Source organism: Tyto alba, unplaced genomic scaffold, assembly GCF_018691265.1.
Source record: "Tyto alba isolate M040663 unplaced genomic scaffold, T.alba_DEE_v4.0 Super-Scaffold_14, whole genome shotgun sequence".
Classification (NCBI taxonomy): domain Eukaryota; kingdom Metazoa; phylum Chordata; class Aves; order Strigiformes; family Tytonidae; genus Tyto; species Tyto alba.
In genome coordinates, this window is record NW_024881276.1 from 52,511,019 (window position 1) to 52,533,034 (window position 22,016).

At 41.8% G+C, this 22,016-nt stretch overlaps 1 protein-coding gene across 1 annotated transcript; it reads right to left on the reverse strand.

Annotated features, from left to right (window-relative positions):
• Positions 1–1,245: 1,245 nt before the first annotated feature.
• TTF2 (transcription termination factor 2) lies at positions 1,246–21,630 on the reverse strand. Its single transcript, XM_042788217.1, has 23 exons — positions 21,570–21,630; positions 21,374–21,485; positions 21,068–21,154; positions 20,266–20,332; positions 18,549–19,493; positions 17,554–17,680; positions 16,259–16,450; positions 15,839–15,996; positions 14,730–14,811; positions 14,310–14,423; positions 13,195–13,345; positions 12,386–12,491; positions 11,138–11,328; positions 10,121–10,274; positions 9,283–9,374; positions 8,435–8,517; positions 7,865–8,004; positions 6,907–7,077; positions 6,255–6,313; positions 5,015–5,168; positions 3,329–3,411; positions 2,222–2,296; positions 1,246–1,419 (listed from the first exon to the last, which is right to left on the reverse strand). Exons 1-23 carry the CDS (start codon positions 21,595–21,597, stop codon positions 1,275–1,277), a joined length of 3,516 nt encoding a protein of 1,171 aa, XP_042644151.1. The 5' UTR covers positions 21,598–21,630; the 3' UTR covers positions 1,246–1,274.
• Positions 21,631–22,016: the final 386 nt, after the last annotated feature.

The following is a 22,016-nucleotide window of genomic DNA, read 5'->3' on the forward strand; positions in this document are numbered from 1 at the left end:
CACAAAACCCCCACAAATTACTACTTTTGTGCCCCCTAGCCCCTGTATCTTTGTAAGAAATTGGAATAATCCCAGTGTTTCACTTGCGCATCATGTCATTTCTCTTGCCTGCCTTGACTAATGCAGCTGTATCATATGCTGGTGTAGTAACAGGAGCCACTGATCAGCAAATAGCATTTGGTAGCCTTTTGGGTGAAGGACAGATCTCCTATCTTATTCCATGGGCAATGACCATATAGGAACCAACATCTAGTTTCTTATCAGCACTCTTTTCTTGTCATGCTCTACCACTTAGCATTAGAAATAAATTCTTCAAAGGCCCTCGACTGGCATGGACCTTATAGGGAACTGTACCAAATCCAAGAGAAATAGTGTCATCGATAGAAGATCAGAATATGAGGTAGATATGGCCAGAGACACAGCAGAGGGAGATGGAAGGAGGAAAGATGCTCTACCGGTAAAAAAAAAAAAAAAATGCCTAGAAACTTCACTCACCTGCACACACCACTTCTGATAGGAGAGAGAATGCAAACCATTAAACAAGGACTTGCAACTCATCTACTATTAAAAAAAATGGGAGTATCTTCTATGGAAGAATAGTCTATACATTAAGAGGTTTGCACCAAGGAAACCTTACACTATTTAATACTCAGAAGGAAAAAAACACAACAATCAGGAAATCAGGTTCTGTTTCACAAGAGCATAACAGAAATCTACTTCCCTGCTTGAATAAATATTTTGAGCAGGGTAGATAAATGCTTCTTCACTTAGATACAAAAAAAGTCCTTTTCAGGAACGAAAACGAAAATGAAGTATTCCTCCGAGTCCTCCCTTAATTTTGTTACTTATGCATTCTAAAGTCTATATAGTCATCTTTCAGCATCATGCTCAAAATTTTTTTTTCCTACCTCACACTTGTGTCTCTTGTTCTTGTTTCACTTACGCCTGTGCATCTCCTGTCCTGAAGAATAAAGTTTTCTAACCAAAAAGCATACATAGGAAACCAAGAAACAAGCAAATGTTTGTTTTTAATATTTACTCAAAAGTGTTTTAAAACAATAGCTTAATTTATTAATCTTTGGATACATGACCTAATTTCAATATTAAAACAAATTCCTGAAGTTGGTAACTTCTCTTCTTAGAACAGTTACAAAAATTTACTTATTTGTTCAAAATAAACAACTCCCTTAGAAGAACTGTCCTTTGTTGAAGTCTGCAGTTAGTTGTAGGTATAAAAACAAAAAACACTTTCTGTTGTTTATTGTAAAGGATAATTAAATGCCAAAGAGTATTTTGAGGTCAGCCAGAGTGAGCTTAGTGAAGGCCTCCCCTTTGCCTGACAGCACCTGTTGGGCGAGAACTTTCTTCTTCCTCTGGAGTTGTACGATCTTTTCTTCTACCGTTCCTTCACAGACAAACCTAAAAAGCAAAGCCACATCATCTCAACTGCTAGGAAAAAGTGTCAGCATTATGTATAAATTCTTCCCCAGTAACCTTCCAAAGACTTGTCTCACTTAAAAATTAACAGCCTATTATGTGATGAACGAAATACACCTGTGCACAGAAAACAGCCGTTCTCATAACCAGGTATTACATAATTTCAAATAAAAGTCTGACGCACTTTAGGCTTCAACTTTGCTCATCTGAAGCACTAGTAATTCTGTGACAAAATACTATAATAATTGATAACTAATGACACCTAAAAGCATTGTACACAAAACAGTACTTTAGGTGCCAGTTCCTTTGCATTTGCTGTGCATTTACAATAACTAAGCTAGCCTTTTAGTACTTACAATTACAGATGCTTCTTCTAAAAGCCAAATTTGTCACTTATAAGAAGTGCTTTCTATGTTTATGTTAGTGATATTACAAAGCTCCAGGCTTAGGGAGCATGGTGAAAAATCTCCACCCAATAAGAAAAGATAAATGGTTTGGTGCCTGAATTGTTCTCAGGAATGAACAGGACGTTCCCACTAAACTACAGGTTGAAAACCAATAAACCACTGCTGACTATCAGGACAGCAATATCCAGGCAAGTGCCACTCAGAAACATTTTCACGTGGTCTCTATCTTGGTGCCCAAACCCCAGTCCCACCGTCAAGACCTTGTACCTAGCTTTAAGGAAAAAGACAAACCTCAAACCAAGGCCTTGTCTCACCAGCTAAAGCCAGACAGTACAGGAGGAGCAACAGCCTCATTTACTGCTAAAGAAAATCCTGACCTGTGTATCACAACATCCTTCCGCTGTCCCACTCGGTAAATGCGGTCACATGCCTGGTCCTCGAGAGCAGGATTCCTGCAAGGTTAAAAAAAAAAAAAAAAAAAAAAAAAGGCACTTAAAGGCTTATTTTCAGGAAAAACTGAAATATCAAAGCCTCTGTGCTTGCCTCATTTGCCTGCCTCCACAAGATCCTGGTTTTTTCCTCTGTAGAACTAAAACTGCTCCCAGGTTACCTTAGGTTTACTAGCTGGATGGGCAATATTCACCTTGACTGTATTTCCCTTTGCCCTTGGTAGAAGTACGCTACAACTCCATACAAAGTCAGCTGGATGAAGGAGACCACTGCTCCGTGTAGCCCCATATTTCTGGACAATAATCAGTACTCAGAGAATGCTGAGCAGCTGGTGAGGAAAGAGGAGAGCAAAGCAAGAAGGCAAACTCCACTGAAAGGGGCCTTCACTCAAGAATATCTACATAAGAAATGGTTCCATCTGACACACGGTTACAGGGAATACTTGTTGGCCTAACTTCCATATTGTAGAAACATCTCCTTAATGATGCTACTCAGCAGCTGGCTTGGTGCTGAAGCACATTGGTTTGCTTTGCAAGTTCCCATGAGCAACATTTAGTTTAAAAAAAATTACGATTCTGACTTTGATGAGAGACAACGTAAATGTTAGGAGCTCATACACACTAATTTCATAGCCCTGTAAAGCCCCAAGGTACACTAACTATGCCCGATTACTGACTATACTCAAACACAACCAATTTGTTTCAAGACAAACTACCTATAGGCATTACTGTACCATTTTTATTACTGTAAGAAATGAAGCCAGGGACTGTCAAGTCCCCAGTATCCTTCTGTGATACAGACTGCACACTTGTTTCTTTGGATTGCTGTCCTCCTCTATTTTTTTTACCTCTACAGAACTGTGTTTCGTGGCAGTGAGCACTGTAGTAAAAACAGTTTTCCACGATTAATCACTAGCCCTTAACTCTCAGCTAAACATTTCCCTCCTAATCCAGTTGTATCAGACATCACATGGGGAGAAAGCCAGCAGCATGCCAACATATATCCTCTGAGATGGAACTTGTTTTTCTCTTTACCAGTGCATGTCAAGGAGAAAGAGGTGGTTTCCTCCAGTCAAGTTCAAGCCAATGCCTCCAGCCAGCAATGAAACCAACATCACCTTCAAAGGTCCAAAGAGAGTTAAATTAAGGAGCCTGTTTCCAGAAAAAAATAATGCTTCGTATACTCCACCTATTAATTTGAACAAAAGGATCTGTTTATCATATTTATATTACATATGTATATTTATTATGTATTTGGAAGCTTGCAAAACGTTACTTGGTGAAGCCTGGACATGGAAGTTATATAGAGAAGCCAGCCTACCACTCCATATATATACTACCCTGGTACACTTTTACAGCCTAGAGAAAGGACTAAGTAGTTCAGACTATCTCCATGTCCCACACAAATGACCAGCCTCTCCGATGACAGCCTGTTGCCAACAGTGGGACCAGTCAGCACCAACTCTGAATTAACAGTAATGATTACTTACACACAGGCAACTTGACTAAAACGGCCTGCTACTCCTTTCACTTTTTTCCCCACATAACCCAGTATTTAGAAAAATATGAGTAGCTGGGGAGGAAGAGGGATATAGCAGATGGTCAATTTAAAGAAGATTTCTCATACAGCAGGAAAATAACTCAATTAAGGACAGAGACACCTGCTATATATGTATTTATCACTCAATTTCAGGGTGTGGTACCTTTAAACTGATCTTGTTTAAGGCGTCAGCTATCCATATAGCTGACGGAAATCTTCCTTTGTTTAAGTTCAAAGCTAGAAGGAGAAACATCTATTTTGTAGATAGCAGCTTGTTCAAGAAAGCCAGCAAACAAGCTAATGCACCACATTCTCCTCTTCCAATCACAGATCCATCCTCAGAGGAAACAGCCTGTCCTGCCTGAATCACAGGAACATCAGTGTCCAGATGAAAGTGTAATCACTGCGAACAATTAATTTGGATTCAGACATCTTTAGTCACCTGGCAAGCTTCCTTCCCTTGGCCAAAATTTCAGACTAGAAGCTAGTTTCCAAGAGCAGCAACACACTCTAGTTCATCAGTATTTAAAATACACACCCCTCCCTCCCCATAAACCCCAACAACTCAAAAGTGAAAGAAGTCACATGAGGTCACCTTATTTTGGATGTGTGCAAAACCATGACTTCTCTTGCCCCAGTCCCAATCTACCTGTCTTTATACCAGGGTGAGATATGTTCTTGTTAATTTTTGCCTCCTTCACAGGTTCACCTATTCTCTTCTCAAAAAGATTGGTCTAGTCAAAACTATCTGATGTGTTGGAAAACAACAATAAAGTCATACAGGCTCCTTGGCAAGCAGGCAGCCTACAGAAACATCTTCCAACGCAGAAGCATGAGCTGGAAACAACCAACCTGCTCTGAGCAGAGCTAACTGGCCCCACATCTTCCTCATTACTCTGTGGCAAAACCACCTTTGAACGCACCAAAGATTTGAACAACCTTTGAACTAGCTTTGGAGTCAGATGATCTCACTGCAGAAGGCTAACATCAAAAGGAGCTTTTTAGCAGCTGCTCTTGCCCATTATCAGATGTACATTTGTTTTTACAGCTACCCCCTTCCCTGCTGATCTTGGCATCTAGAGGTCCAAATGAAAATGGTGCCAGTAAATGCAATCATGAAGTCAGCTATCACAGCTACTCACAGCAGCGCTAGTAACTGTTGCCCTACCCTGCCTGCATACCTGAGGCCCTTTGGGATTGTTATTGAACTCTTCTACCACATCCATTCTCTGTTTAGGGTTGACAGAGCCATCCACTGTTGCGTACTTCATCCCTAGTCGCTGGAGGTGCACAGCCACAATTTTCAACATACTCGTCCACTGAGAGACAACAACACTGGAGAGAGAGAGATGGGAGTTTAGAACAAGTTCTGTGGGTACTGTAATAGTTTGGTTATTGCTCTGTCTCACCTTAGAGGACACAATGATTCAGGCACCCTTCCCCAATGCAAACCAGAGGCAAGTCCCTTCCCAGTTCAGAAACAGATTCACCTGTAGGTGTAGTGGTGGAACCTGCTGTGGAAGGCTAATACCCAATAAAGTTCTGACAAATTAACTCTATAACTTTCACCTCCATTTTGGGATTTTACATTGCCACCTACCAATCAGTTCTGCAAAATGAATCAATAGCAACACCAGACTTGGATTCCCCTGGCCCCTTTGCTCCCCACATGTTTTGGATTAAACAGTTTAGGAGGCAATAATTTGTGTGCTAGCTTTTTGGTAGGGAATAAAAGTAATGTTGGTGTTTCCATTCTTATGGTGGGAATGCTTTTTGGAAGGGTTTGGAAAAAAGCTTTCTACATATGGTGCAATTCTGGATTTGCCCAAGAACAGCACTTCCCCTTCCAACCCACCCCCAACATAACAACACAGGTGTAACTACTTTGCAGCCACACACCTGGAAGTGCATTCTACATTGTTTAACAAAAACAAGCAGAAAAGCCTGTAACACTGCAGCCAGGTGCAGAGCAAAGCCAGGCGACTTGCACAGTGAGGACTTTAGGACTTCGGCAACACTTAAGTCCTTCGATCAATGCATTCCATCTCAAACAGGTTCAGTTTTAACCACTACTTTATTCCCCCACTTTTTTTGGGTGGTAGAGTGGTGGCAGAACTGAGGGCAAATATTTCTCAGCACAACCAAATTATTCCTAATTCTGTTTTTGGAGAAGAGTCCTCCTGGGCCTTAAGGCCTGAGATTCCTTACATTTCCCTTATGTTTACACTTACCTACATCTTAAACTACCCTCTTTTGTCTTAGATCTCTTTTTTTCTCAAAATCTGCTTTCAACTACTGCAGTACTGCCACCATTTTACCATACCAGGAGTTTTCTATTCAATTCTTTTAAACTATTTCTGCTGCTGTTGAGACATCCTTCTTTCAATCACTATGACTAAAGAAAAGGGCATGCTTACTAACCTTTTCTGACACTCTGAGTGACTCTGAATAGTTTTCAGCTCAGTCAAGAGGTGAGCTATCTGCAGGGGGAGAGAAAAAAAAAAAAGTTACTCTGCTTACTGTCATAACCAGGCTCATGCTTAGCTATTCTTCATTAAAATAGGAAGTGATCAAAGTAACTTTTTAACTGGACTTTCTTCAGTGCTCAGATTTTCAAGATATGTTAACAGTCATTAGTAAGAACATGGAAAATAGAGTTAGGAAATCAAATTATACAAGCATGTTGTATAGATTACAACCTTCCTGTAAGAAGCCAAGTTATTGCCACCCCTCCTCTTGCCTCCATCCCATTTTTTTCTGGCTCTTCACAAACACCATGCTCTTGCACGCACCCTTTTCTAAACTTCTGTGAATCCAGTGGTCATGATTTTCACTGACAGTTTTTCAGAACAGTCAGATTCTCACAGCTTCATTAGAAGCAGCCATCAACACCTGATACATAGGAGCCTTCCCAGAAGGGGTTCAGCAGACTATCAGTCTACCTGCCTGATTTAATCTAAATTGCCAATTGTCTGATCTGAAATTACCATGGTGTGACAATTCATTAACAATTTAAAAGACAAAGTGCTGAAATCTGAGCTTCTCAAGGAAGGAAAAGCCACAACCAGAGTACCTTGGTGCTCTCCCTGGTGATTTCAAAGATATCTGTTTTAAAAGCTGTGCCATTGAGGTAGACTGTTGAATTGGAATCCGGAGTCTGGAGCTCAGACAGGGTCAAAGCACCAAGTTGTTCCTCAATGGAGAGGGAAAGGCCTTCACTGTTCAAGTTAACTTGATCCAGAGCCTGTGGGAAAGAAAGCAATATAATAAGGGATCACACTCAAGCCTGAGATCAAATTCAGTACTGATCCACAGTCTGCATGATGCCTGCCAAGGACAGTGAGTTTGAAGAAAGCTATGCAATATGAAGACAGAACAGTTAAGAAACACTATGGGGTCAGACCAACAGTCCCTTTGGTCCCTTATTCTGCCCCAGGAAGGGGCAGTGTAGGGAAAGCATGTGAGTTCTGCCATTTTCTGTGGTCCAGTTTCCTCAGATTCCCCCTTCCATAGCATTTAACAATTGCAGTATTAAAGATGTCAGAAGATAAACCCCTGCCTGTTCCCTTAGCATCTGGAGTTATTCTACAGCTGTTTTATATGACAAAGCAAAGAACTTCTGAAAGATTCATCTACTTCATGCAAGGCAACTTCAGTGCAGGCACTTACAGAGCTCTCCTAACACACAAGCCTTTGATACAGGCTACTCTTGTGGACTTGTGCACTTTTCAAGGCTAGGTTAAGATAAATGCTTCTTTGCTTTTTTTTTTTTTTTTTTTTTTTTTTTTTTAAATTCTGAATAAAGGTATTTACAGGAACACAACTGCCCACATAAGTCATGCTGGGGAACTCTTCAGCAGAAGTTTGCCCATCTAAAACCTCTCGGGCTGTGAAACACACAGTCCCAGAAAGGGCTCTTTTCATACACCCCTAGCTAAGAGACGCAAGGGTGTTACAAAGTCTGTTAACTTACACAAACACTTAAAAATCCCCACAAAAACACCCACGCCACTACAATACAATGCAATTACCACTTTCAGTAAGGAGAGATGGCAGCAGCACTGACGAAGCCTCAACAGCATGGACAAGACATGGACAGTACTTGAGACCTGGGAGGCACTTTGGGAGCCTGCCAGAAATTCCTTTTGACTGACCCCAAACTCTTGTGCAGCTGCCAAGGAAAGAAGACAAAACATCAAGAGCTCTTGGAGGCCTTTTCAAGCACTGACCAGCCACCTCCAGCAGTAGTTTCATCAGAGACAAGAACCAACAGGCAAGCATTTAACATAGGAACCCATCAAACCCCACTTAAAAAAAAAAAAAAAGACAACACAAATCAGAGTACCTTATACTAATACTGACATGTCTTCTCTGAGCAGTTAAACCTTCATTTCAGAAGGGAATTTTAGACCCAGGGAGGTTAAGATCACACAGTGAGAACAGACTTTTGGAATACTATGGTTGGATTCTTTGTACCATCAAGGGAGCATTTTCCAAAGAATTTCTAAAGTCCTGACCCCACGTGGCCAGGTCTGTTTCCCCTCAGTTATGCACTTAAGAGTCACTTCTGCAAATGTTCTTAGGAGAGGGTGCGCTCAAACCTTTCTCAAATGGGTTACCACCAGTATACTCTCTGCCTTCATTTTTCTGCTCTTGTCTCTTTAGGTAGGACTGTAGTGTTGACCTGGAAAAACGAGACAAAGACTGTGGGATTTACGGCAGGAAAAAAGTCAAGAGGGACATGAGCTTAAGGAGCAAGCTGATGACACATTAAGGTAAGGAAGGTTTCACTAATCATTTAGTCACAAAATGCTCACACAACACCTTAGATTGGTTTAACTTGGATATATCAAAACCAAGATCCATTTTGGAAAACACAAGAGGAAGCAAGTCTGCTTACTGGAATATGTTGAGAATAATAGGAGCCAGGGCCCAATGGATAACATTCTTCATAAGGATATTTTTAGATGTATGTTTAAAAGGAAGGAAGACTCTTTACAGCCACACTGCTGAAAGAGACCTTAGGAGAACACAAAGTGACACTGGCTTGCACTACAGCCATCTGGAGAGACCAGCATAATTTCCAATTGTATAAATATCACAGGGCAAAGAAGATAAATTCTCTCCTTCACACGTGCTGGCACATCATCATTTAAGAACTACTGTTGCAATTCCAAGTCTTTGAGGTCTTGAAATCAATGAGATTAAGTGTAAGGCTAGAATACAAAGCTCAAACAAGGCATGAGCATATGGGAGAAAAGAAATTAATCACTTTCAGCTATTACTAGAACACACAATGTATTTTCAAGCATGCTTGACAGGCAGTCAGGGAAAAGATTAAAAGGAATTTGTCCAAAAGCTCTTCTCATTCCAAGTGGATTTATCTTTCTGATTTTTCATATCAGTAATAAACAAAACTGCAAAATACCCTATCTACCCATATTCATACCTGGATCTTGCAAAGATCACGTTGTACACTGACTGCTCCTCTGCTGAAAGTTTTAACTGATGCAACTGCGTGCTACGCTGGGGCAGAGATACCTGAAGATAGGATCAGACATATATAGTGCAGAAATCTTATAGAGCATCACAAATACCAGCATTCCAAGATGTAACACAGTATTTAAGTGCCAGAAAATAGTGTTATTTTCATTTATTTGTATTAATGCAACTATGACACAACATAGATACTTGTAGAACTTCAAGTAGTCTGGTTAACACTCAAGATAAAAATCTTTATTCCAAAATCATCTGATAACAAAAGGCATGAGCAATTAAGTATAGACTGCTGCATAACTGCCATGGAGGGATTAATTTATTGCACTGTAAAAGTAGCTTCTTAGTTCCTCATTCAGCATCAGACTATACCAAAACTACACCTTTTAAAGGCTTGCAGATGCAACAATGACCTAATACTCAGTTTAACAGACTATTTGCAAAGAGTAATCCAGAAAGCCAATGCTCCAGTATGCACCAGATCCATTTGACATGCAGAAACTTTGATTCTCAGAAATCTAGGCTAACTTTCCACTAAGTGAACATCTACTTGCAATTACTTGACATACACTTGTCTGCATGTGATTTATAACTAAAAGGTTTAATTAACCTGTAAATTTCTGCTTTCTGGATAAGCAATCAAAGCATCCCACAGGCATTTGCCCCTCTTGCTCAAAAGACTGCAGTAGACAGGAAAAGCCACCCATTAACAAATGTATGTATGTAAATAACTGGCTGCTGCAAGGAAAACAATGGAATGACTGTCTAGTTGTGGAGGGTGAAGTTCTTACCAAGGGCTTGCCCGTTGAATCCACCTGGTCCTTAGTTCTTCGTAATAAGAGGCTCCTGGTTAAGAGGCTTAGCCTCTCTCCTCCCTTCGTTGTGTTGTTATCTACCTGATACTTCCACACTTTGTATTCATCAAAAGGAGAGCAACGTAGAAACCTACGACAGGAAGGAGACTTCATACCAGGGGAAGAAGAGTTCTTCAGTTACTCCTGAGTGACCAGGACCAAATGCCTTGATATCCAAAACAAACCATTTCCAAATGCCGTAACTGCTAGGAGCAGTAAAACACTTCCAGCGTAATGATGTCGATAACGACCTTGCTTTAAGGTATTACTATTACCAACAACCTGAAAGCACGTTTCTGATTCTGTACCCATCACTTCCTCTTAGCTCATTATGTCTCAAGCATCACCAGCAAATGAAGGGCATCAACATGCAAAGGTACTTGCTAAAAAGTGTATCCATTTGTTACTTCAAAATCCCATACCTCTTGAAATTAATTTCAATTATCCAAAATCAATTTCAAATGCAAGTTTTCTCTGGTTCTCCAACACCCTTCATAATCTTTCCTGCCTCAACAATGAGTAGCACAGAGTTTAACCTGCTGATCATTTGTTTAGTGAAGCTGAAGTTTTCACCCTTTCCTTCAATGCCCTTGTAGCACAACATTCTTGAACAAGGTCCCCCCATGCTGCCCTGGTAGGAACCAGGATTCTTGCACAAAACATCTGTTCATTAAAATCGATTTTGCGGATGTTCATCTAGGAGACCTAGGAGGTCTCTATTGTCCTCTACGGAAGCAGAATAGTGCAACACACACAACAGTAGACACGTGGTCAGCCTTGCACAAAGCCTCAGCCACAGCCTTCGCGATCCAGCGCCTGAAGTGTTATATAACTAGTCTCACTACCCCACATATCTTAGAAACCTCTCAAACTTGGAAACAACTTCAGCACTTCATTAGCAAGGAACTACTGGAAGTGGAGCCCTGCCCCTGTGTTCACGTGCAGCCAGCTCACCTCAGGAGAGAGTACATGTCCAGTAGGTTGTTCTGTATTGGCGTCCCGGTGACAGCCCATCTGGCACTGGCTCTCAGTTTGCACACAGCTATAGAGGTTTGAACCTTTGGGTTTTTAATATTGTGAGCTTCATCCAATATAACTCGAGCCCAAGCTACCCTGAGCAGAGGGGAACAGGGAGATGACTGACTCTGAAAGAAAAAGTAGACTATTTATAACCCAGAGCAATAACCTTGCCAGACTCTCTGAAGAGCCACAAGCAAATGTATTTTTCCAGTAGGAAGCCTTTTCCTAATGTTAGTCGGCAGTAATCTGAGCTCTTACAGTCACTTAAGATGCTCTCAAAAAAATCATCTCTTCAAAGCTCGTATGAAAGTTTATAAGCTGAGGAATATAACATGTTTGTCTGTAATGACAATTTATAATCTTTTGCTGGTTTTCTTGCTTTTAACATTTTAACACCTCTTTCTTCCCAAGAGGCATTTCATATCTGTAAACTTTTGCTAGGCTAGGACCAAGTGCCACATAAAAAACTGTAGAGAAATCAGAATAATTATAGGTGCCACCTTAAAGCAAACAGGCCTTTGAATTTCCTGAAACTTCAAGAGCTACATCTAGATCTGTACACAGAGGTAGGAGACAACCATATCCACAAGCAAGGGATTTGCTCTATACTGTGTAGCCAAGTTCAGTTAGCACTCAGCAATCACTTCATTATTTTCATAGCCTAGAAAATACACCGCTCTTTCTTCAAGAGTGCAGCATATAACTTGACCCAGTCTCAGTTCAGACTGACCCAGAGCCTGAGCATGACACGTTTCTGGTAGTTTAAAGTGATGCTAGTGCTTCAAGCAGCAAAACACCAAACAGGAGATTCTAGTGTTCCTTCACAATCTCACCTCAAAGGGAGGACTATGAGATTCATCATTGTGCTCTTAAAATTACTTTTAAAGACATTTCAGAAGTATTCAATGAAGCATATTCTATATTACTAGAACAGATTTATTGTGATTATTTTTCCCCATTGTCTTTCTGTACTTCACAACACTTTCTCTTATCACTTTATCTTCATTGTGTAAACTCAACAGGGGACTTAATGGGAAAAAAAAAAACCAAACAAACAAAAAAACAACATTCAACCTGCTGTTCTCTGTAGCACTCATAAGGTGCTACTTGAAACAATAATGGCTTGCAACACCTCAGAACAAAAAGTGAAGGCAATCCTCTAACAACAGTATGGCTTCTCACCCCCACATCGTGGTCCTCAGCAGGGACTTCCCCCTCCTCTTTGCTTGTGGGAACCTCCTTGGAAAGAAGGCTGTAGGTTGTGACAACAACATCATATTCAGAGAGCCTGCATAAAGGGAAAGTAGTAATCAGGAGCAAGAACCAATGAGAAATTCATTTTGCAAGACAGACAAAAGAACAACACTTATATAAGAGCTGAAATGCAGAGTTTTACAGAAAACAGAACTTCACAGCAGTCAAACAGGAAGGATGCGTTGTCCCCATTTTATGGATACTGGAAGCAGACACAGTAAGCTCAAGACAACAGAAAAACGTGGTACAGAATGCACTCCACATGAGATGAACCCTACTAAGAATCTGGCACCTGGAAATACTGCTCAGCATGGCCTAAAGTGGTGTAGAAAAACTGTATATACAGCTGATAAAAAAAACAAAAAAACAAAAAAAAAACCACACAACCAAAAAACCAAAATGCCGACATACAACCACAAAGCACAAGCATGGAAGTAACTGCCACTGACAATTTCTGCAAGCAAGAGATGTTTTAGAGAACATGCACCTTTTTTTGTAATCAGGAACAGCAATAGCCTGCGCCAGAACTGCTCAGCCTGGGTACAGGCCATAAAGGATAGAGGTTTTGCTATATACACCCTGACAGCAGACATCAGCCTGACCTTCTGGATCCTCCACATTTCCATACGTAGGTTATTCCATCATTCTACAGCCCCTGAACTTCAACTCTGATATACACAATCTCTTGCTAAATAGTATTTTACTTTTCTTGGTCATATTTATGGTTTAGCACTTACACCTTTGCATGTCTATCTCTGTTTGGCCCATGGTATAAATAGACCCTCAGTTTGCCACAGCCCACATGTCTGTCAATCTCTTTCTTCCAGTGGTGGATCAAGGATGCAGGACAAACGATTAAAGTGCCGCAGGAAGGGATAACAGTGGAATCTGCAGGGAAATATTGCAGACAGGTTTCAATGTCTTCACATTAGACTACAACAAAGACAGAAGTTTTGTAAATTCACAACAATTAAGAAGATTGGTCCACTTTTTCTGTGAGCAGTTTGTGGACATCTCTACATTGCATTCTTACTTCTGAGTAGAAAAAAAACTCTAATTAAACATGAATGCATCAATTCCTGTCTGCTCAGAGTTATGCTATATGTCTGTGCACTTCCTAAACAGAAAGGTTAGAATACAGGAACTAACCCTGATCTCTCCTGAGAATACAGTACCAAATAAATTCTTTTTTTCCTGTTCTATAAGACTGATGTATTACCATTCTGAACCACACAGGAAAACTAAACACAGCCAGTAAAGCTGGCAAGGCAGGAAAAGTAGCCCAACTAGTTCCGTGAGGATGGAGACAGTAACAAGTTGGTTAACAGACAGTACAGAACAGTACTGTAACAAGACAGTAACAGAAACAACACTCTAAAAACCTCTGACATCCCTTATCTCTATGGACAAGATCAAAGTAATCTCATGGGGGGAGAAGAAAGAAAAATCAGTCACAGGGAGGTGAGTAATGACTAATTTAAGTCCTAATGCTATGACAATTATGCATATGTTTGCATACATTGAAAAAATATGAAACTTTTTTTCAAAAGAGCATATGCTGGTTTTAACTGCCTCAGGAAACTAATCAATAAAAAAAATAAACCCTGAAACAATATGGAGTAGTGAGTTGGGAAGTCCTACATATCCAGTGGAAGAACAAATCACACTGATGAAGAAAAAGACCTTACAAGGGAGTGCAGTAAACATTAAGCTTGATGGAATTTCCCTACAGAAGGGAAGTGAGCGCAGATAGAGTCTGTTGTTCTACAAGCCATCAACCTATAATGCTTCAGGAATTCCAAATGGCACTGCATCACAATATATGTACTGTATGGTGGAAACAATTCTGTACCATTTTTGGATAGCCATATTTCTAACTTCTCCTTTCTTTTCTCTGTCTTCAGCTGCCTCTGGACCAGAATGAGAGCAATCATTGTTAGAGTCTTCCCCAAGCCCATGTCATCCGCTGGAAAAAGACACACAGAAGTTGTGATGATGTGCAGAAGTGAGCCCCTTGCTCAGATCTACACCAAGGTAAATACTGCAACAGAAATTGTCCTGGGGAACCCAGGAGATAAAAATACACCTATGACCATTTCAGAGTATGATTTAGTAATGGGTTAATGGCTGTAATTGGTCAAAGGGCACAGAAAAACAAGTCCCTTCAACATGCTGACAAAACAACTAGTTATTGGCCTCTGAGTAAGTTATGTGCCACATGTAGCCGCCATAAATTTGCCCACAAAATTCAGTTTCCTGTTATGTTGCTTACCCAGAATTCCTCCACATGGCTTCTGACTCTCTCTCCAGAGTAGCCATGCGAGGGCCTGCTTTTGGTGCAGCAGCAGTGGAACCTGAGAGGGCAAGACAAAGAATGTGAAGGAAACATATTGCAAAGTTCAGACTTCTGCTTCCTGTACCAAACTGTCCAGTTGAACTGTTCCACAACCATTTAACTGAAAGGAGTTTGCCTACCCGTTCTTTTCCCACATGGACAGGGACAGGGATACCCAAAATAAGCAACTCCTGCAGACAGGAGGTCAGCAGAACCATAGACCAGTGTTGCTAATGCTTTCTGCAAAAACCAGCCTAATGCCTCACAGTGCTCCAAGAGCACGTAAGGGCAGCTTGTCCAAGTGGAAAATCCACCCATGCCTACCTTGCTCACAACAGGCATCATTGTCAAGCAGAGGAACCGAGAACACTTCCCCTTTTCTCATCAAGTCTAAGACCCCTACAGACTCATAAAAGACAGGAAGAGGGACTACATACAATCATCATAAGACATGAAATGAACTTTCCCAGCACTGAAAGGTCCCAAGAGGACCTGACAAGTGACACAACGTATACACGTCAACACACTATCTTGTAGAGGCATGTGCCTTCCAATACCTTGCACATAACCTCAACTACACACCACCTGATAAAGAGCTGCTTTTTGGCAGATCAGAATGGACTACTCTGGAGTCCGTTGGGCTGCATGAACTCAATGAACTCATCTGCAACATTTCTTTTAAAGATGACTTCTTACAGCTCACAGGGAGAAAAGAACAATAAGAAGGTTCTCAGACTGTTCCTCATTAGAGACTTGTCTCTCTTCTGTCAGTCACATACAAATAAATGGTGTGGGTTGGTTGCTTTGTCTGATACACTACTACTTCAAGTACTGAATTTTCTGAAGACACCACAGCAAGAGGGTAGAACATCAGTACTGGCAATCTGAAGCAACTCTTATGGATGGAAAGTAACTAGAGCATCTCCTTCCAGCAGGATGAAAACTGCAAATTACTTCAAAGTGTGAAAGGACAGGATGCTCTAGGGAATCACCCAGATGTTACACTTCACTCATCAGCACAACATCCTCCATCCTTGCCAACTCACCTTCAATCCAGAGGGATCTTCAGCTGCTGTCTGCTCTGTTGGACAGGATTCTAGAGATTTGTGAAGATGGTTAATAGCCTCACTTGTAGCACTGCGTACAGCCCTGATTCGGTCTTCTGTCATTCTTCCTCCATACAGATTCTGTACGCCAGAGTTCACTTGAAAGATACAGTATTATGCATGAGATGTGTTTACAAAGCTAACTTTCCCAAGCAGATCTTTCATCTCAGAGACATCTCAGTGGCTGCAGATGCCTGGGTGGCAGTATACAGCTCACAGGAACAAAACAGTTTTAGTACTCTCACATATATGTATAAATTGCGGGATTATTTCTCGCAATTTATGGATATATGTGAGAGTACTAAATAGTCCTCACCACTGTTCTCTTTAATAAAAAAAAAAAAGTCTTTCTGTACTTACTTCCAAAACTGTGGCCGTAATATTCACTGGAACCCAAAGTAGCAGCAGCAGAGGGGTGACCGTGTGAGCCCGAGGAGGTCCTTGTTGTAGGATCCTGGAGCGGCAGTGGTGGTGTCAACTTTGTACCACCCGGCCTGTCCAATGGGTTCGGCCGAGATTCCTCACGGCAGCCGCTGCTTGTGCTGTCCTCCCCTTACGAAAGGGATCACAGGTTGAAAACGTTGCACAATGCACCTCAGCTTTGTGTTACAGCCCAGAGAAGGGCCTTTGTTTTGCCCAACAGTCTGCTTGCAAAACATTAAAACGGTCACACGGATTTATCAGCCGTGTAGCAGGTTCCCGTATCACCTAAGCCACTGCAGCTACTCACGTGCATGCTCTTAGCCCACTCCTATGTGACGGGCAATGCAGTTCAGCTCAAACCTCAACGTGTGGTTTATACCAACACAGTGAACTTTGCAACTGTGATCAGACTAGTGCCAACACAAGGTCAATTTTGCGCACTGTTCCCAAAGGATTTATTCCTTTTAAAGACATGTTTCTTGTCAATGTTTTGGTCACAAAAACTATCAAAACATCCAGAAACTCACGAGCTTTTCTCCCTCCTGAAAAGGTCTGCCTTGCTTAAAACCAGATACAGTTTTATAATGTCGTGGGCCACTGATGGTATGGTGGCCCGTGAGTTACTGCTTCCTTGCTAGAGATCTTCAGATCCAGAGCCATCAGTCTGGATATTTTCATCAACACAACTGATAGTATAACCATAAAGTAACTCTCCTGTTGAGGTGATCGTACAGGTAATTCAACAAAACACCTCTCTTCCATAGATGATTAATACTACTTAATAGAATTATGAAATCGCTTTACAAGAACGGCACGCTAGAAGCAGCTTATCTTGTATCTGGTAACGGAAACAACCAGACACAGCAGTCAAGACATGCATAAGCAGCATGGTTCCCTACTGCAACAAGAGGAAGTAACACTTCACTGCCAACTTCTCAGAGACACACCTGCCTCAGGTAGCCAAAGCTGGAAACAGAACTAGCCGTGGGTCCTAACCATGGGAGGAAACTCTCTTGGGAAGCCACCAGGCTTCAGAGGAAATATTTGAGTTGTTCCATTCATCCTCCCAGACGCACACTTTGCAACTGCCACTTCTCATCTTCAGTGAATCTCAACAGACAGACTTTATACAGACCACATGCCATATAGAAGTTAATTCTATATTTCCTCAAAAGAACTATAGGAAGACAAAATGTTTTGCAAAGTTCTGAGGCAAAAAAATTTAGCCCTACCTTTTTCAGCAGTATCTGCTGTCGAAATGTTAAGAGCACCGAGTGCAGCTTCCAAATCTTGCACTTGCTTTAATAACCGTTCCCCTTTGTCTGGCAGCAGCTGAATGTTCACTGTAGCCAATGTACTCTGCAAAACAGGAAAGAATCCAAAACCTGAGTGTGCTTACCAAGCTCTCTGCCAACAAACAGGTCAGAAGTTTAAAACCACTAAACTTATGGTACAGTAATTTGTATTTTGATATTGTTCTACAATCTCCAAAAGCATTTAAGTGCCATTTAGTGTGATTAAATAGTCTTCTAGCAGCAAATTAACTAGCCATTAGTGTACTTTAGAGGAGATGGCTCCCCCTTTTTATGGAACAGGATGAACAGGTAGTCCAGTGACTTGGACATTCTTGCCTCTCAAAGCACTCAACGTTCAATCTACTTTTAGTTGCACATTTCTTTCTATACTAGCAGGAACGACAGTTCTGTTTATTTCAAGGTTCTGTTCTGAGCTCTAGGCAAAGAGAGGTTTTTATAATAAAAACTATGTAACAGTTATTAGCAATTATTAAAAAAAAAAAACCTAGACAGGTAGTTTATTGCATCTTAATATGAACCTTCATGGCTAGATCACTCTTACTCCACAAGGCTAAGAGAGACCACCAGAAACAGCCATGTTATTTAAAAAGGTTAAGATGGCTGTGCAGCATTCCATCTTACACAAATTACTTTCTGGGTAAAAGAGAGACATCACCTCAGGCAAGTGAAAACTGAGCACCACCAAATGCAAAAAAGTGTATTACCTTAGGGGTGATAATCTCACATGTGCCTTAAAACTAGCCTGTGCCTAGGCTGAACTCCCTTCCCTTGCCCCATCTTCCTAAACTATCCAAATAATTTGAGTTTCTGTTGTGAGAGGATACCATATTCTGATGCCTGTCACGAATAAGCGAAGTCTCCCTGAACACAAAACTAAAAAAAGAAAAGGAATTACAGGTGCAATAAATGACCTTCTTCTGCTTCAGCTGGACCATGAGATGGTTGTGAAGAGCTTTCGGGTTCTGGGGTCCTTCCACATGATGCAATGCTGCAGCTCCTGGCAAAGACGTCCCCTGCACACTCCTTCCTGAAGGAATCTCTCTTGACTGCAAACCCTCAACTGATTTCTCAGGTTTACTTTTACCCGATGAGGAATAAACAAATCCTACTTCATCACTGTCACTGCCAGAGACTTCACCAGCAGGCTGTTCCAGCCCCGGCCTGATTTGTGTCTTGGGCAGCACTGCCTCTGCTCCTCCCTTCGACTGTGGTACTGCTGGGGAAATGGCATCTTCTTTAGACATCCGTTTCAGTCCTCCATTCTTCTCACCAGTGTATTCTTTCTCTCTGGTTCCTTTGTCCCCACAGCTTTTTAAGCTTTTCTCTCTGAGCTGCTCCTCTTCTGGAGGCTTGGTACTTGTACTTTGCTTTCCAAGACTTAGTGGAAAGAGCTTTGATCTCCCATCCAGCTCTTTCTCCACGCACTCAGAAGACTTCTTGGATTCCTTATCACCACTAACATATTTCTCTTCCTCCCAAAAGGTGTTTTTCCCTTTCCAAGTCTCAGAAAGGCTGAATTTAGATTCAGACACTATGCCCTCCTTAAGTTCTGGATCACTCCTCTTTCCTGTTGACTGCTTCTTTTTAGTTTTCAGCCCTTCTAGAGGTTCCTTCTCTATGGAGGAATGAGAGGTTGATTTCTTTTCTTTATGTGACACCAGCATGCTCTCTTTCTCTGCTTTTACTCCTTTTGCTTTACTTTCCTCTCCATTTCCCTGCTTGATTTGTTTCCAGGATGATGATTCACAATTCTTGTCTATCACTTTGAACGGATTCCTTTGGCTGCTGGGAGTGAGGAGAGGTGCTGTGTTGGGCTGGGATTCTATGGCTTTTGACACTTTGGTAGCTTTGGGATCCTGCAATATATGCAAATGTGTAAATGCTAACATGCAAATTAGTAAAGCCTGCTAATTATACATACAACCTGATCATCTCAAGCAAGACTTTGTTCTCTATGGACATCATCTTTCCTATAATTTTACCAGGATCAATATAATAATTTTACCAGGATCAATATAATAATTTTACCAGGATCAATATAATAATTTTACCAGGATCAATATAATAATTTTACCAGGATCAATATAATAATTTTACCAGGATCAATATAATAATTTTACCAGGATCAATATAATAATTTTACCAGGATCAATATAATAATTTTACCAGGATCAATATAATAATTTTACCAGGATCAATATAATAATTTTACCAGGATCAATATAATAATTTTACCAGGATCAATATAATAATTTTACCAGGATCAATATAATAATTTTACAAGGAAACCAAGCCAAACGCAAAACCAACCAGACAAACAAAAAACCACTTTTCTGCTTTCTTTGCCATTCCCATTTTTGGGGGGGATAAAGTCCCAATAGCATCATCCTCAAGAAAACAAAACAGTTAAAGATCAAGCCCAAGTTTCTTTTAAGACTGGAGAATAGTGATTACTTCAAAGAATTTAAGAGCAAGAGAAGTCTCATCTGGAGGACAGCAGACTGATACACTTTTCAGCTAGAAAATACAAACTCGTCCACTATGTAGTCTCAGAGGTGATCATAGTACACAGAATGAAGAATTATGCTGGACTAAACTTATACTGTAATACAAATAAAACATCCATACCTGCCACGGGACACTCCCACACCATTTCTTCCCATTCAGCTTACTTTTAAGGCATCGGTAAAACAATCTACCAAAGAATAAAACAAGATTTGAACTGCAGGAGCCAGTAAAGGAACTCCAAGCGTTCTTTAAAAAGTACTTTGCACCAAAAACATCACAGACAAGTTCTCTCAATCTGCATTTTACGTTCAGACTTCTGCATAGCAAAAGGCCATGAACACCGGCAACAAAGCTTTCTACAAAAGCATTGTTCTCTGGATGAGGAGTCCTAGGATTTTGGGTTGTATGGTTTTTAATTTTAGCAAAAATATAAGTAACTCCTCAGGCAAAAAGACTGTCTATGTTCAGAGCCTCAGAAGTGTCCTATGATTTCAAGGTGTAAGGAAACATCTATTCTTGCATTTACACTGCATAGGCCACCTCATCTTTAAAGCACTTCAGAAATAGAAATACTTAGGATGTGATCTTTTTTTTAAACTGGCAGCCACCAGAACTGCTACAGGAACTTTATCAGAATTAAAACTGGTGAATTCAATGCAACCATCATGGGTCTTAGATAAACCTAACCACAGAGCCATGTTTAACTCTGTTAAAACCAAACATTACCAGATCACTTTGGTTTATATTATCGAATGTAGTTACTAATAAAAATAGCAAACATTTTGAAACATGCTAAGTAAATGCCTCAAGGCAGGGTGAGCCTTTTCAATTCTAGAAGAAAACTGCAAGCCAGCTGCCATCAAACAATTCCAAATGTTCAAACCCGTACAGCAAGCTTTTGTTTCCATTTTGAGGAACTTACTGGTATTCATCTCTGTCCTGCTGCTGAACCAGGGTTTGCAGCTCCACCATGCACCCCTCGTGAATCAAGCAGTGAGAAGCAGGAATACTGAAAAGATGAAAGGGAAATAAAAGATTAAGAATAGAGACAAGACAAGCTGCCCAGGGAACAGCAACGGCAAAAACAATTACTCAGGACAAAAATACTTGAAAGAGTATTCTCAAAGAGTGCGTGACTAAGACAATAACAGCTTACAACTTCCGACGTAGCACTGAATTTCCCTCAAAATAGTGGCGTGTGTCCCCCCCGCCCGCCCCCCACCCTTACGGCGCCGGGAGGACGAAGCCGCAGGCCGCCGGGCCCTGCGCTCCGCACACGTAGAAGCTCTTCCCCTGATTGGGGCCATCGCGAACACCGGTCTTCAGGAGGCAGAGGGACCCTGCAGTGCGGACAAAAGGGGAGCCGGTCAGACCGGGGCCCGGGACGCCCCACACGCCCCCCCCGCCCCTCCGCCTCCCCTCACCGTGCTGGTCGCACGACACAGCCTCCATCACCGAGCGGCAACTGCCTCGCCCCCTCCTTAAATCAGCCAATCCTACCCGACGGCCTGCGGGCTGTCCAATCAGGACGGGCCATGGGGCGGTAGAGCCAATCGCCGCTGCTCCACGAATTCCCTGTTCCCCGCCCCCAAGCCCCGCGCAGGCTCTGTTTACGAACGCCGGGGGAAAGGGCGGGAAGAGAAAGGCGCGCCGCCATTGGCGGGCGCACGCCGAGGGGGCGTGGTCCCGGGGAGGTGGGGCGTGGCCTCCGCCGCAGGGGCTGCGTGATTTCCCCACGGCGCCGCGCCGCGCTCCTGCGTCCCGGCCCGTGGGCCCTTTGGGCTCGTACCCGCCCGAACGGCGGTGCGGTGGCGGCAGGGACGTGCGCTCGATGGGCGTCTGGCGGTCCTGCCTCCCGGTACAGCCGCGCC

Excerpts from the sequence above, each read along its gene's own strand:
- TTF2 (XM_042788217.1), bottom strand. The coding sequence starts at position 21,597 with ATGGAGGCTGTGTCGTGCGACCAGCACG. Across the intron at positions 14,812-15,838 it reads AAGATCCCTCTGGATTGAAG|GTTCCACTGCTGCTGCACCA; the intron begins GTGAGTTGGCAA and ends TTGCCCTCTCAG. Across the intron at positions 2,297-3,328 it reads TTTCTCCTTGACATGCACTG|GAATCCTGCTCTCGAGGACC; the intron begins GTAAAGAGAAAA and ends TTAACCTTGCAG.